The sequence below is a fragment of the Phaseolus vulgaris genome, chromosome 7, assembly GCF_051622355.1.
Source record: "Phaseolus vulgaris cultivar YP4 chromosome 7, ASM5162235v1, whole genome shotgun sequence".
Lineage (NCBI taxonomy): Eukaryota > Viridiplantae > Streptophyta > Magnoliopsida > Fabales > Fabaceae > Phaseolus > Phaseolus vulgaris.
The window spans coordinates 11,557,354-11,573,211 of NC_143504.1; the positions used below are offsets into that span (position 1 = coordinate 11,557,354).

The 15,858-nt window shown below is 34.7% G+C and overlaps 1 protein-coding gene across 1 annotated transcript; it reads right to left on the reverse strand.

Annotated features, from left to right (window-relative positions):
• Positions 1–5,222: 5,222 nt before the first annotated feature.
• LOC150025780 (uncharacterized) lies at positions 5,223–15,283 on the reverse strand. The gene is made up of 7 exons (XM_090304730.1): positions 13,794–15,283; positions 13,452–13,710; positions 13,313–13,366; positions 12,830–13,090; positions 12,046–12,513; positions 5,304–5,429; positions 5,223–5,243 (listed from the first exon to the last, which is right to left on the reverse strand). The coding sequence occupies exons 1-7, from the start codon at positions 15,281–15,283 to the stop codon at positions 5,223–5,225; spliced, it is 2,679 nt and encodes an 892-aa protein (XP_090160856.1).
• Between the last annotated feature and the right edge of the window lie 575 nt (positions 15,284–15,858).

Here is a 15,858-nt window from a genome sequence, read left to right on the forward strand (position 1 = left end):
TTTTTGTTATTAGAGAGATAAATGCTTCTAGTGTTTTTATAGATGGGTTGAAACATAATATTTTATTTAATTTATTTGTTCTTTATCAATAAAAAAATTAATTAAAAAAAACTTTTAGTGGCTGACTTTAGGTATAAAATGTCTTTTTATTATATTTTGTTGTTCTGAATTTACATTTATATACCATATATTACAATGTGTTATACAAAGTGATGAAGTTATGTGAAACCCTTAATTAATGAGTAACAGAAGAGTTAGAATATTTTTTTTATCAAAAAGAGACTGTACTCATCCGCTGATATACCACACGCACAGAAGAGTTAGAATATGGAACTAGCTCGGTTCAACTCTTGCATTAATTAACTTGATGAGTTGAACAATGCAGTACTAAAGCTTAGGTTATTCAAAGCAGCTAGAATTAACGTTAATCTTCTTATAATTCAAAGGTTTCAGCACAGATGGGCCAGAAGATCCAGTAAAGGAATCGGATCTGCATCTTCCTGATTAAACTTTTGGTTTTCCCCCCCTAATAAGTCTCAATTGGCAATGCTTTTTCCTTTCCCAGAGGCACAAAAGGAGATGTGATCAATATAAGGGCACAAAGGACTCAGATAGAGTAGTGTACAAGAAGGCCCCAATTGTTGAGGGACACATAAAAGGACAGCAAAAAACTTGTCCACCCTCTTCTTTTTCCATCAAAATCCTGGTTCCACTGGAAACCTCATTAAATGGTGCAAACCTAAATGCTAAAACTTTGCCACCTATTAGTTGCTGTTATACTAAAGTGAAGCATCCACTAAATCTGTCATGTTCACCATGTTTTGAATTGCCTTTAGTTTTGTGTTTCAAATATTTTGGTGCAGACTGGCCTATGTATCTATTAATTCTTCTAGTGAGCTAACTTGCTTCATCCAATACGTCATTCTCACAAGTGGCAAAAGGAAATGCATGGTAGAGGCCAAAATAGCTGGTCTATTTCACTTCCCTATCCTGTTTTCCATTTTTCTAGCAAACTCTCATTTCTCAACTTCACTATTTTAAGTCACCAAAGAGGCTGTAGAAAATATCAGAATCAGTGCACAACGAAAAGCAAATGCACTAAATGCTCCAACCACTAAGAAAAGAATTACACTTTATGTGTGTATATATAGTGAGAATGATTACACGATAAAATTACCTTTGTTGGTATAAACTTTTCTTTAACGGAAATTATATTAATAAATTAACCCTAATAATTAATATCATGCACACATATCATAAATTCAGTGTATATTACTCAAAAGAAAAATCCAATAACCTTACCAAAACTAGCTAACTCAAAATCAACGAAAGTACCTAAACCTAACAATATCACCAAACCTTCATACACAACCAAAAACTAACAGAAACTTTAAATAGACATCAAACACGTCAATGGATAAGACACCAATCTGAAAAGAAAAACCAAGAAAAAACAAATTAAGAAGTAATCTAAGACCAAGCCTTTAATTGAGGCAAAGAAAAGATTTCAGAATGATCAATCGCTCTGCCCTTAAAAATGTGATTATTCATGTGCCTCCAAATCTCGCTAATGATTGCAACCCAAACGCGTCCCCTAGCAGCATTTACATAGTCTGGAAGATTGCACAAGATAAAGTGTAAGAAATGTGAACCAGAATTAAAATGATCTACCGACGTCATCTCAAGCCAAGCATAACATTGACTCCAAACTAACCAAGTTATTCTGAATTAAAAAAAAGTGCCTTGTATCCTCAATTTCTTCCCGACACAAACAACATGAGGAGAAATCAATTGTAACCCCACATTTAACCAAATTAGCCTTAGAAGTAATCGAATTACCCAACGCCCTCCAAGCAGTAAAGAGAGCACAAGGTAACACCTTAATCTTCCAAAAATCTTCGAACTAATTAAAGACTTCCTTCCTTAAAGTACTGTAGGTCGAACTGACCGAGTACCCCAAATCCGCTTCATCATTCCACACCCAACTAACTTCCTTGCCCAAGATAAGACGCGAGCCTTGAAGTTCTTGCATAAGCTTAAATTCCTGAGCCTTTTCCCAATCGAACAGGCCTCTTCTTCACTTAAGAACCCAATTCCAAGGGTCGGAGGTCCACTCCTCAAAAGAATTCAAACAAGCTTCATTGCTAATACTTAAATAGAAGAATCTTGGAAACCTACTCTTCAAAGCTTCAGAACCCAACCACACATCATCCCAAAACAAAATATTATTTCCATTACCGATTGTCCACTCAAGGAAACCCTTAAAATTCCTTCCCCACTCCATCCTCAAAATCCCTTTCAGATCTCTCCACCACAAAAACTCATTGTAAGAACTCTTATTCTCTTTCAGACTTCTCCAACTGTTGTATTTTGATTCAATAACCTCTTTCCAAAGCCCTCCCTTGTCTGAATCCAAATGCCAAATCCATTTTCCCAACAAAGCCACATTGAATAACCCATATCCAAAATACCAAGACCACCAGCTTCCCAAGACTCACATACCTTTTTCCAAGAAATCCAAGCAATCTTCTTCTCACCCGACTCCCAACCCCACATAAAATTCCTCTGTAATTTTACGATTTCCTTCAACACCGAAGAAGGCAACTTAAACAAAGAAACGTAAAACAGTGGAATGGAAGAATGAACATGCTTAATCAAACAAACTCCCTCTACCAGTGACAGGAATCTACCTTTCCACCTACCCAGTCTGCTTTTCATCCTTTCTATCACGCCGACCCAAAAGCAACTTCTCTTGTGACAACCCACCATGAGCAACCCCAAATACTTAAAAGGAGTATTCATCATGTCACAATTGAGTAACGCAACAAAATGTTGGATCTCAAACTTATCCACTCCCAACCCACCAATCCTACTTTTCAAGAAGTTAACCTTAAGGTCAGATGCTAAGTCAAAGCAATTCAACATTACTTTAATAGTGAACACGCTTTTAATATTGGCTTCACAAAAGAACAAAATGTTATTTGCAAATTGAAGCATATTCACCTTTACCTTCTTAACCTCGATCTCCAAACTTTCAACCAAGTTCAACTCGATTGCTTTCCTTGACATCCCTGCCAAACCTTCAACTACAATAAGGAACAAAAAAGGCACAATAGGATCACCTTAACGAAGACCCTTTTGTGCATGGAATTCCTTAGCTGGACTGCTATTTACTAACACCAAAATGGAAGAAGATTCCAATCAGGCTTTGATCCACCTAATCCATTTTTCAAAAAAACCCAACCTACCTAACATGTAAAAGATGAACTCCCAACTCTTAGAATCATAGGCCTTCTTGTAGTCAATTTTAAAGAAAACACAACTTTGCTTCTTCTTTATAATCTCCTCTAAGACCTCATTAGTTACAAGAACACTATCTAATAACCCCCTTCCTTCAAGAAAAGTTGACTATGCTTCAAGAAAAGTCTATGATCTATGACTTTGCTTAATACCTTTTTTAACCTTATTGACAAAAGCTTTGATATAATTTTATATAAACAGTCAACCAAAGAGATAGGTCTAAAATCACCAAGTTGTTGGGGGAATATCAACCTTTAGAAGCAAACAAATGAATGACGCATTAGACCCCCTGGGCCATCTACCTATAACCATGAACTCGTTAACTGCTGAAAGAATAACCTCTTTTAAGGACATCCAACCAAATTTAATAAAATCAAAATTAAAGTCGTTAGGACCAAAACTCTTAGAACTATCACAACTCCAAACTGTTGATTTAACTTCTTCTTTAGAAAAAATTCCTACCAGCATACTATTGTCATCATCTATAATTGAACTAAAGCTAACATCCATTCTCACAGGAATCTCTTCAGATTTGTCAAATCTAGCTTTGAAAAAATCTCTGACGTTATCCATTACCACCTCTTTGTCGTCACACCACTGACCATTATCGAGAACCCCATTTATCACATTCCTTTCCCTCCTCCATTTGATAACTGAATGGAAGAATCTTGTATTGAAATCACCCTGTTTCACCCACTTTTGAAGAGCTTTCTGATGCAAAATCACTTTTTATTTGAAAAATTTCTTGTTTTGTTCAGCTAACAAAAATCTCCTCCCCTCACAACCTTGCTCGTCTAACTCACTCCGTCGTCACGTGCGTCCAGCTCATGAATTTTCTTTTGCAAATCTTCCCCAATCTGATTGACATTCCCAAAAATATCTATGTTCCAGCTCTTTAAGTCTGCCTTTAACTTTTTCAATTTTTCCTTGAACACAAAAATCCCTCCACCCTACACCTCGTAACTAGTCCAACTATTCCACACAAAATCTTTAAACCTACCATCTCTTTGCTAGACATCCAAGCCTCGAAATGGTTTCGGACCCCAATCCACAAACGATTCTTTTAGAATTAATGCGCAGTGATCATAGACCAACCTGTTGAGGACAAATTGTTTACTATCCAACCATAATCCAACCACTCTCTGGAAACCAACACCCTATCAATTCTACTCTTAACCGACCCATTCGGTTTGTACCAAGTAAACTTTCTACCCACCAACGGAATATCCACCATTTTCGATTTATCAATAAAGTCATTAAACGCTCTCATTTGTCTGTTGTAATCTTACACTGAGAACCTGCTTCTTCTCTCCTCTTGGCACCAAATAGAATTAAAATCCTCTGACACGCACCAAACCCTGTTGGTATGATTTCTTCTAATCACACTAATCTCTTCCCATATTAATTTCTTCTCCTTCAATGAACCAGAGCTATAGTCGTTCACAATAGTAATCTAAACCACGAAACCCTCCTTCCACACTTCTTCGATAACAGAAAAATTCTTTTCATTAAAGGAAAATGAAAGTTGAAAGTGGTTCCTCCTCCACATAGTAATAATCCCCACTGCATTATGGCAAGCACCATTTTCAACCCACTCAATATCATTAGAACCCCAAATGAAACAACAACTCTCCATACTAATCTCGAAACATTTTGTCTCCTATAAACCAATCATATATACTTTCTCTTTAACTATTAAATATGTTACATACTTTCTCTTGATACTCCCTCATAACCCCCTTATGTTCATACTAACAATTTTCATCATTGGAAACATTGCATTTCGTCCTATTACATCTCTGCTTGTTATTGTCCCTTTTCTCCACACAAATTAATTTACTAATAACTATATCATCCTCACCATTGAAAGAGAATCCTAACTCTTTATACCAATTTCCCAACTTCTAACAGCCTCCGCTTCGTCATTTTTCAACCAAAACAGCCTGTTGCAATTACAGACAACATTGTCTGAAATATAATTGTTTACATGGGTAGAGTTTGACCTCACCATCGGATGAATCGTAGACTGAAAATTGTTGACCGCTAACAAAGAAGAAACCTTTACCTCCCCAAAACGCGTTGCTCCACCAACCTTTCATTCCACTTCCAAACCCTTCTCTTTCTCTTCCCTATAAAGAAACAACCACTAGTGCAAAAAGAAGAAAAAGGGTACTCTTTATTTAGTGTGGCTTTTGCGTTACCCGCTTTCGTAAAAATCGCGGTGGCATTTTTGAAATTATTTTGATTTACGAATGCGGCTATTTGTATAGCCGCACTTGTAAATCAAAGCGTTTTGATTTACGAATGCGGTTTTACCTTTAGCCGCATTTGTAAATTCTTTTTTACCCTAAATTTTGAAGCGTGCCACACACAATTTCATACTTTCTTTCTCGTCTTTGCTTTCGTTTCGCGTTTGCGCTCTGAGTTCACCTCCTTCTACTGCTTTTGCATTCCATTTATGCCAATGTAAGTTTCTTGAGCTTTCTTTCTTCCTCTTCATCTTCACAAATATATGCATAGATGTTTTCGTTTTTCTTATATATATTTTTTTCCTTGCATTGGTGGTCTCGAAGCACTATTTCATTGGTTGGCATTCGTTGCTTCGTCGTTGTTTCCCTATCTGCCGCCACCGTTGCTGGCACTCCCGTGCCACTCTTCATGTATAAATCTTTTTCGTTTTTCTTACATTGTTTGGTTTCTTGTATTGCTCAATACTCTTCATGTGGATTTTTTGGTTTGCTCCGTCGCTGCTTCCCTGTCCGCCGTTGCTACTTCCCTGTCCGCCATTGTTGGCGCTCTCGTGCCACTCTTCATCAACGTTGCCTTCATACAAGATTGACGATGTTTTAAATTTTTTGATTTTTTTTAATGTTTTGGCATATACAAGTGCAACTATAAGAAATAGCCGCACTTATAAATGGTATTTACAAGTGCGGTTATATAGCTGCACTTTTATCTCTTCGATATACAAATGCGTGCTGATCAAATGCAACTATACAACCGTCCTTATCAATTTAAAAATAACCGCACTCGTTTTGCCTTTCTGCACCAGTGAACCCATAATTCCTTAAAGCTTTACGAAAATCTGCACCACCTTCCCCAAGACTTTCGAAACCATGGACTCTTGCAGGGGAAAGAGCTATAGAAAGCAACGCAGCAGCGCTGCCCCCCTCTCCCCCCAGGGACACTGCCCTAAAAAAATTGACTTAATTAATCAATAAAAGTGAAATTCACAAATAAATAATTAAGGTATTTAAGTAGATTTTCTATTACCTCTTTTCATGAGTTAATATGTTTGTAGATAAGTTTCGTACGTAATTTTCACAGGTTCTGATGGAAACTGTTAGCTCCAATTTGTAGATAATATCCATAGGTTTTCAGTTCTAACTCCAAAATTACATACGGATTTTACTTATGAATTTTTTTGTCAAACTTTTACACTGTTACATACGAAAAAATCCGTAGGTAACTCAAGTTACCTACGGATAATAATCTGTATGTGTCCTAAATTATCTACGGATTTTGTAAGTAATAAAAGATTTTATTGTAATGTTTATTTATTTATCACATTAATCTCAAAAGTTAAAAACTTGCAAACTCTTAAAGAGTATAGGACAATTTGACTGATAGGTAGCCTCTAAAAATCATTGCTAAAATATTATCAAATACGATAAAGAAGTGTTGTATAAAGTAATAGATCAATCTCACTTAGCCTTTATTTTAGAAGTCTCACAACTAAACCCGGAGACAAGTTTTTCACATGAGCCTTTGACATAAACTCTTCCATTGACTTACTCTTTTTGGGCATATCTATATATATTATTCTCTCAAAATGAGATGACAAACACTACAACATTATGATTCATTCATAGCTAATATAAAGGACGACGGGAATGTCATAGCCAAATATTTTAGTGTTTAGATGGGAATAGAAGGCAGAACCATTGAAGATATAATTTTGTTTTTCTATAATTCATTTTATATATAGGTTAGAGTATCCTAATACTCTTTTACTTATATATTTTTTGCTTATTAAAAAAACTTTATTCTTGACATTAATCACGTTTTTAGGGCTTTAGGATAAAGCGTTATATAGTTGGCTCCACTAAGTGAAGTTTGGGAAATTTAATATCCTAACAGTGGAATCAAGAAAAAGATGAGACGATGGTCAAAGGAAAGCAGATAGTTATCGATTAGAAAATGTTGTTGATTCAAGAATTTGAAGAATATATAAAAAGTAGACGAAAGTATGGTCCGTAAGGTTCATCTCCTCTTAATTAAGTAAGCAGCAATTCCAGAAAGAGGAAATGAAAACAAAAAATGATGCTTGATCAATATGCTTCATTGGTAATTTCAAAAACAGTTTATTCCCTTATTCCGTATCTTCTTTCAGGGACGAAACCCTTCCACTTGGACACCCATTGTCCGTTCTTCAATACTTATTCAATACTTTTCAATACTTATTCCCTTCTTAAATAAATATGGATAGGATTGGTTTCCATTTTCTCTAATTTAACATTCATATGTTATAATATATGGAAATTTCATTTATAATATCTATACATATTTTGCATAATATTGTTTCTTTGCTTCTTTTATAAAATGTAACAAGGAATCTATGCAAACAGATGCTTAATAGAGAATCTACCATTAAGTAATGCAACAAAACTCAACGATCATTAACTGTTCACAACCTCCATCAAGTTAGATTTCATAGTTTAGTCATTCTCTAGTCCTTTCAAACTCTTTTAGTTTGTCTGAAATATTAAATTTTCTGAAACAAATATATAAAAATAAATCGTTTTTAATTGTGAATGATTAATATTATAAAAAGTATCCAGTTTATAAATATTACGTATTACACAGTAAGAAATATATGGTTTTATATCCTATGGTTGGTTGCTAATGATAGCACAACATTATTGTATATTTAAAAGCATGGAAGATTAGGACTTTGCTCTCGATAGATGCCTAAGTTAACATAATAACTAATTGTCTATTACTTTAATTTACTAGAGTTTATCCTAAACTATCAAACATGACGATCTCTATTTTATTTAACAGTTTAATTCTCCTTTGTATAAGTATTATTAGAATTAAATGTATAACCAATATAAAGTATTTTAATACTGTTAATTAATTCTGCATTGTCATAAATTAAAAATTAATCTATTACACTACACCAATTTATTCCTGTGCACCCAACAAAAAATCAAACATAGTAATGAATATACATGCACACGGCAAAATAGTAGTGGTGAGTTGGGTCGGTAATGTTTATAGATGATGTATTATTTGAATTTAATTTTTTCAATATACCGATTGAGTTTATGAGTAGCCATTGATATACCTGATAAACTGAAAACAGTAAGAAGTTTGAATTGCAGAGATAAAGATAATGATGGTTGTGAACTAACAATGCTGCATAGATTGCGCATGCATTGTCAAAATCAAAATCTTTAGTTTGATAGTTCCCATGTTCAACTTCATTCTCATCGATGTTGGAAGAATTTTACACGTGGAGGAGTTGCGTACGAATACGTCTAATTCAAATAATCATAACTTTGGGTGATATTTTGATATAAACCACCCAACTTCGCACCTCACACACACTGTACGTAGTACGAATTCACAACTATTTGAACACTTGTAATTAATCTACTACACTGCATCTTCTGGGTTGACCAATTTTTTAAAGTTTATTATTATTATTATTATTATTATTATTATCACTACTACTATATAGTGACACCATAACCAACCACGCTAGCAAGGTACAAAGTCAAAATGATAACTATACATTGGAGTGAGTAGTGATCCGTTCTTCAGTGCTTTCTCCAAAATTGTCAATTAAACTCATTAATAATATAGTGCACCCAACTTAATTCACATATTTAATTATATATCCCACAAACAAAACTATGGAAAGCATCCTAGTTGACCAAGTTTAAAATCTTAATTATTCACTTTTTTGTTGACTACTTTTAGTTAGTAAAGAATTTTGGAGGTTGCTAATCATGATTTTGATTCAAAATGAAGGAGATAAAGCCAAAAAGCAGCATGATGATTTAGTGTTGGAGTAAGTGGTTCAACCAAGTGTATGGACCAAGTACTTTAAATTGCTTATGGAAGAGTCCTGTTCTTGTTTCTGCTTCTTTCGGCCCCCCACAGTTGGTGCCGCATGATTAATTTGGATGCTGATTCTATTGTGCTTCTGGGTCCATCTTTATGTAGGTAGTATTATTATATGCAATCAAACATATATTTTACCATATATATGTACCTTCTCTGCTTTTATATCTCCATCTATTTTTTCTTTCAACAAAAAATAAAAGTACAAATCAGTAATGGAAGATTTGAAGAACACTTTAACCTCTATAAAAAAAAAATATGAATACAAGTCACCTTTCTCCTACAAGATATTCTTCTTCCGTCCTCCATTTATTGGTATATTACATTTAAAATAAACCAAAAACTTCAATCACAATGTGAGTAACTTAATTACATGATAGCAAAAGACCTAACCATAAGATTGGTAAGGAAATAAGTTCGAAGGAAGTGTGTTGATTTGATTGCATATTAGGAGGTGGGTTAGATGAAATGTATGCATGTAAGGTGTTGTTTATGCGTATTAGGTCATGGGTCGAGCCCGATCATGTGGTGAAATGGCCCTTAATGTCAATCTCTGGAGTTAATGAAAAAGATCTAAATTATTTCTCATAAAAAGGGGAGGACATTAGTTATGGAGATTGGCCGTATATGCAGGATTGTGATCAATTTGGAAATATAGCTCAAAACAAGACTAGATACAAGGAGAAGTGGAGGAGAGCACTACCCTATACAAGGGAAAGAAGATGACCTGACAAAAGACACAACACTCTAGGAAATCACTATTTCTAACTTAATTGTATGCTCTAGTAAGGATACATTCCTCTTGGCTAGAACATTTTGGCGCCCACCGTGGGGCAGGTAAAACTATCCTACGCCATTTTTAGAAATGCAAATGATAGGAAGGACGATGACACACTAGTACAAAAAGGTAAATTAACGACGGTTAAAATCGACATTTAAAGACGGTTCCAGAACCGTCGTTATTACAGGCGTCGTTAAAAGATATGAATTTTTAACGACGGTTCTGGGAACCGTCGTTAAAAGGTATGGACTTATAACGACGGTTGTGAAAACCGTCGTTAAAAGTGATTTCTATTTTTCAAAAAAAAATACGTGACTTTCAAAGACGGTTCCTATAGGTCGTTATAAGTGTCCCTTTTAAAGACGGTTCCAAGTGGAACCGTCGTTATATGTACTGTTTAAAAAAAAAATAAAAAATTTTATTTTTTAAAAAATCTCAAATAACCTGCATAAAGTTTTCAATTCCAGAAAATAAAAACATTTCAAATCATAATTTAAATATAAAAATTACATACAACAAATTATACCATAATACAAAAAGTTTGGTAATATATGAAAAAATTTGTCATTGTAATGATTTATCTATACTAGAGTGTTATACATGGTTACAAAATACTTTGACCATGTTGTTCTCACATACTCCAATGCTTCTAAATCTAGCGGGTGTTGGTCGTTGAACAACTGTGACATTTGAAATATTTTGAATTAGTGCATGATTAATAAATCTCAAATTTTAAAGTGTTTATTGTATTGAGGTATTACCTTATCCCAACCTTTCATAATTTCAGCTTGCAAAACAGTCAACATCCACTGCATAACATAATAACCGCACTCATAATTTTGAGGTTGCCTGTTGGACTGCATGTGAAAATAAATGTATTAAATGAATGAGTGAAACACATTAAATTAAGTGAACAAATATACTTTAAATACCTTAAGGTACATCCAAGTGAGTTTTTGTGCGTTTGAAGTTCTCCTCCCACACAACATATTATATCCAGAGTAAGCACTAAAATAATAAGATTTCATGTTAGAATACATAACATTATATAATATATAAGTAATAATAAATGTTAAATGAAACTGTCGTACCTATCTATAATGTTTTTAAAATAGGCAGGAGGTTTTTTATGCAAGGAGCAAAACCATGCAGCGGTATGATCTTGAACAGATATGATCAATAGTTGCCAATGACGCCTGTATAACAAATCAGTTAATTAGTTTCTCTTATTTCAATAATTTATTAAAACTTATTTAATAAATAAGAACTTACTCATGGATGTACGGAGCAAAATAAATGTGTTTTCCACCATTCTTTAAGGCAGTGGTGATGTATGTTTGTGTTTCCGACTTCTTGTTTCCAATTGATTGAGTGATTTGAGGGTCTAAGAACCCATATATATTATGTTTCCCCTCATCAAAGCATAATCCAGAAAGATACCTAAATTTCAATAAGTTAGTACTAGTATATTTAATAAATCAAAAGTATAAAGAATTTAAAATTTGAACTTACATCATCCATAATTGCAGAACTGTTATGTTAATCTCTTGATCTCCGGATGCAAGGTCCAACAAATCAGACATGTGAACGTACAACGGTAGATTACTATGCCTTCCAAAAACATTGGCATCCCATGGAACCTCTAAGACGGTTGTATCTAAAGCTGTAGCAACTTCCACCAATGCCGCCAGAGGATCATCAATGGAGACTATTTTCTTCTTTCCCAGAGGCAAATTTGTCTTAGGTTCCTGCTACTCATCAAAACAAAAAATACTTAAATTAGTTAGAATGTAATATATCATAATTGTATTAGTATTAGTGCAAATATATACCATAGAGTCTATAGGTCTGACGAGATGTCTAGGCCAGGCAACGAAAGTATGTAATGCCTCTGCCACAATTGTCACCTCTGATGTCGGCACAGGAACTGCAAGATCACCATAAAGGACCTTCTCCACCGTGACCTTCATCAAATTAGAAGAAAGAGGCACATTGTGTAACATTGTGACCCCTTCATAACACTTACCCAAGGCAACGAATCGGGTTGAGGAATTACACTCAACATATAATTCGCATTGGCTAGTTGAGCCAAAGTCATCCCCTGATAGATCAACTGCCGAACAACTCCCTTTAGTGCTGACTTTCTTAATAGGAGGCGGAGGTGGTTCATCTTCTACCATAGTAGGTGGTTGCTGTGAGTGTCCTAAACCCTCCAACCGCTTTTTGAACTCCATTTCCATTCGCGCACTAAACTCCTCCATGAAGCTTTCTTTAAGCTCTTGAGTTACCTCAGCCTTTAACTGCTCACGTAGTTGTAGTAAATACTCTTGGCTAGGTTCATTGGACAATTGTTCCTTGCTGTGTGATGGAGGTCCAAAGTATGACCGAATCCCAACCCTATATCCAGCTACACGAACACGTCCAGGGTGTTCAGGTCGTCCGAGAGCAACATTAAGAATATCATTGCGACCACATGGTTTAAAAGTCCCCTGTGTTGATTGCTCATTAAGAGAATCCTAAAACAAATGAAAAGAAATTGACAAACTTCAACACATTGAATTTAAAATAACACATAGAATTTAAAATAACACATTGAAAAGAAATTGTCAAACTTACAATGCGTTCAACTGTTTCTTCTGTAGACTTAGAACTCCATGTCCCTAATGTGTTTATACGGGCACCCTTCCACATCTCATGTCGGAGTGGTGGGGATGGAGGTCTTAAAGAATCTACACTATTCATTTCCTCAATGGAAGTAGAACGTGCTTTAATCTTTTCTTCAAGCATCCTCTGCTCTAGCAACTTATAACCACCACGAGACAATAGGTGTGGGGTATCATTATGTGCCTGATTGGCTTTTGCTTTGTTTCGAACCTCCTATCATAACACTCAAAATTTAGTAATACGTTAATATAAACTATATTCAAATATAAAAGTGATACTAACCTGCCATTTTTCAGTTTGTCGAATATTGACAAACTGCTGCCAAGTTTCTTCATCAATGGATGCATATTTTGCACAAGGATTTTCTTCTTTCCTTTTCCCATATATATAATCTGTTGTCAATTTTGATTTAAACTGACGAAACTTGACACCCACATCTGAAAGAACCTTCGCTTTCAAGGTTTCCACATTCGGGATGTTGTAATGTGTCTACATTGTTTGAAAGAATTAGTTCATAAACAAAAACAAAGTATAAAAGAACTTTAGATTTAGCAAAGTAAAAACAGTTACATACCAGAATATCTTGCCAAATCATGTTTTTCTCGTGGTCAGTCACGTGATCCCAAGACTGAGTTAAGATAGAGATCCTTTCACGAGAAAGTACTCCGAGATAACTCCTATATTTCTTTGCATGTTGCCCAGTGGGCACACCAGTGTGGATATCAATAGACAAAGGTATTTTGTCATCTTTAGTTATCTTCTTAAACATATTCTTCAATCTTGTAGGTCCTCTACCAGTTTTTGAATGGGAAACTTTATCATCTGCCATGTTCCTGTTATCAAAAAAATATAATAAGCATCAAGAATATGAAATATAATAAAAATGAAATATATTGTAAAACTAAACATGAATCACATGTACATACAAATATATATTCCTTCATCATGATCATTTCGAGTTGCATGTACAACATCAGCAACATCCTCGTACTCTTTATTGATGGTCGTTCTTGTAAGTGATTCAATCTCACAAATGTCATTGTTTGTATCTTCTGGGTCATTATGTTGTTTTTTTCCATGTAGCACAACAGACCAGTGGTCAGACGTAGGATCTTGGATATAGAAAACTTGGGAAGCTTGATGTGCCATTATAAATGGTTCGTCATGATAACCTATCTTTCGAAAGTCAACCAAAGTCATTCCTGATTCATCAACTTTGACACCAGTCTTATTGTCAACCCACCTGCATTTGAAAACAGGTACAGTAAACTTGGTATAATTAACTTCCCAAATCTCTACTATGACACCATAATAAGGCATTGATCCCACAACAGGATTTTGATCCTTTGCAGTTGAAAACTGCATAGACTCTGCCTCCAAGGTGACTCCGCTATTTTGCACTGTACTCCTATCATCTCGAGACTTTGTGTAAAACAAACAACCATTTACTTCATAGCCAGAACAACATAAAACATCAAATTTGAGACCGTTTGCAAGCCATGTTAATGTTTCAGATGCTGATGGATCATTCATTATTTGTTGCTTAAACCATGACATGAAAGTTTTGTTATGCTCAATTAACACCCATTTTTCTGATTGTCTTGGATTTTTATATTTGACAATGTCTTTGTGTGTATCTAAGTATGGTAACACCTCATAAGTGTTATTCAAGATATACAAGTGTGCTTGCAGAACCTCTTCTCTAGATTTGCTTATGACATGTACACCTCTTGAAGATTTACTTATGAATCTACGAGAGTGCCAAGCTTTTTCAGGAACTCCTATACATTTGGCTTTTGACATGTACTCGGAACAAAACTCAATAGATTCTTCTGAAATGTATCTTTCAATAATGGAAGCTTCTGGACGACATTGATTCTTCACATATCCCTTCAAAATCTTCATGTATCGTTCAACTGGATACATCCATCGCATATAAATTGGCCCACACAATCTGATTTCTCTTACAAGATGAACAACCAAGTGTACCATAATATCAAAAAAAGATGGAGGAAAAAACATCTCGAGTTGACACAAGATAACAATTATTTCTTCTTCAAGTTCATCCAACTTCTGAGAGTCAATCTCTTTACTACATATGGAATTGAAAAATGAACATAGTCGAGTGATTGTATGCCTAACATTTTTGGGCAAGATTCCACGAATAGCCACTGGTAATAATTGTTGCATCAGAACGTGACAATCATGTGACTTTAAGCCAATTAGTTTCAAATCATTCATAGATACAAGACTCTTCACATTTGAAGAGTAGCCTTGTGGTACCTTAACACCTTTAAGACATTCACAAAAACTTGTTTTCTCTTTCTTTGACAAAGTGTAACACGCTGCAGGCAAGTATGTACGTTTACCAACTTCTCTCGGTGCCAATTCCTCTCGTATATTCATTTCAATCAAATCCAGACGTGCATTCACACCATCCTTTGTTTTGCCTTTAATGTTCAGAAGTGTTCCTATTAGACTGTCACAAAAGAAAGGGGAGACAATACATCAAATCTTGGTGTGAATTATCACAAACCTTCATGTTTAAGTTATGTACTCTTTTTATTATATATTTTTTACATCTTGTTTTTATAAGATTTTAATGTGACATAATGAAAATAATTATCATTTTGTTTATCATATGTGTTGTTAACATTTTTAGTGAAAACATATCACATTTGTGGAGTAGTAGGAAGGGAAGCTTATCGTTTGGAATCATTAGTGGTGGTCGAATACCAAGAAACAAAAAAGTGGCTAATCTTCTTTTCAATTTTAGTTTATCATCACTCTTTTCTTTTTGTTGTGTTTCACTATTTCTTTACTATTCACTAGTGCAAAAAAGACTTATTTCCACACTACATTTAAGGCACTTTTACGGTCAGACGTTGTTATCCAAAACGTGGTGGCATTTTTAAAATTAACTTCCTCTAAGAGTGTGGCTATTTGGTATAGCCGCCTTCTTAAACAAAGCACTTTGTTGT

Coding starts and splice junctions, on each gene's coding strand:
- LOC150025780 (XM_090304730.1), bottom strand. CDS start 15,283: ATGAATATACGAGAGGAATTGGCACCGAGAGAAGTTGGTAAACGTACA. Junction 12,514..12,829: donor AAGAAACAGTTGAACGCATT/GTAAGTTTGACA, acceptor CTACGTGAGCAG/TTAAAGGCTGAGGTAACTCA. Junction 5,430..12,045: donor TCAGACCTATAGACTCTATG/GTATATATTTGC, acceptor GTTTCTTTATAG/GGAAGAGAAAGAGAAGGGTT.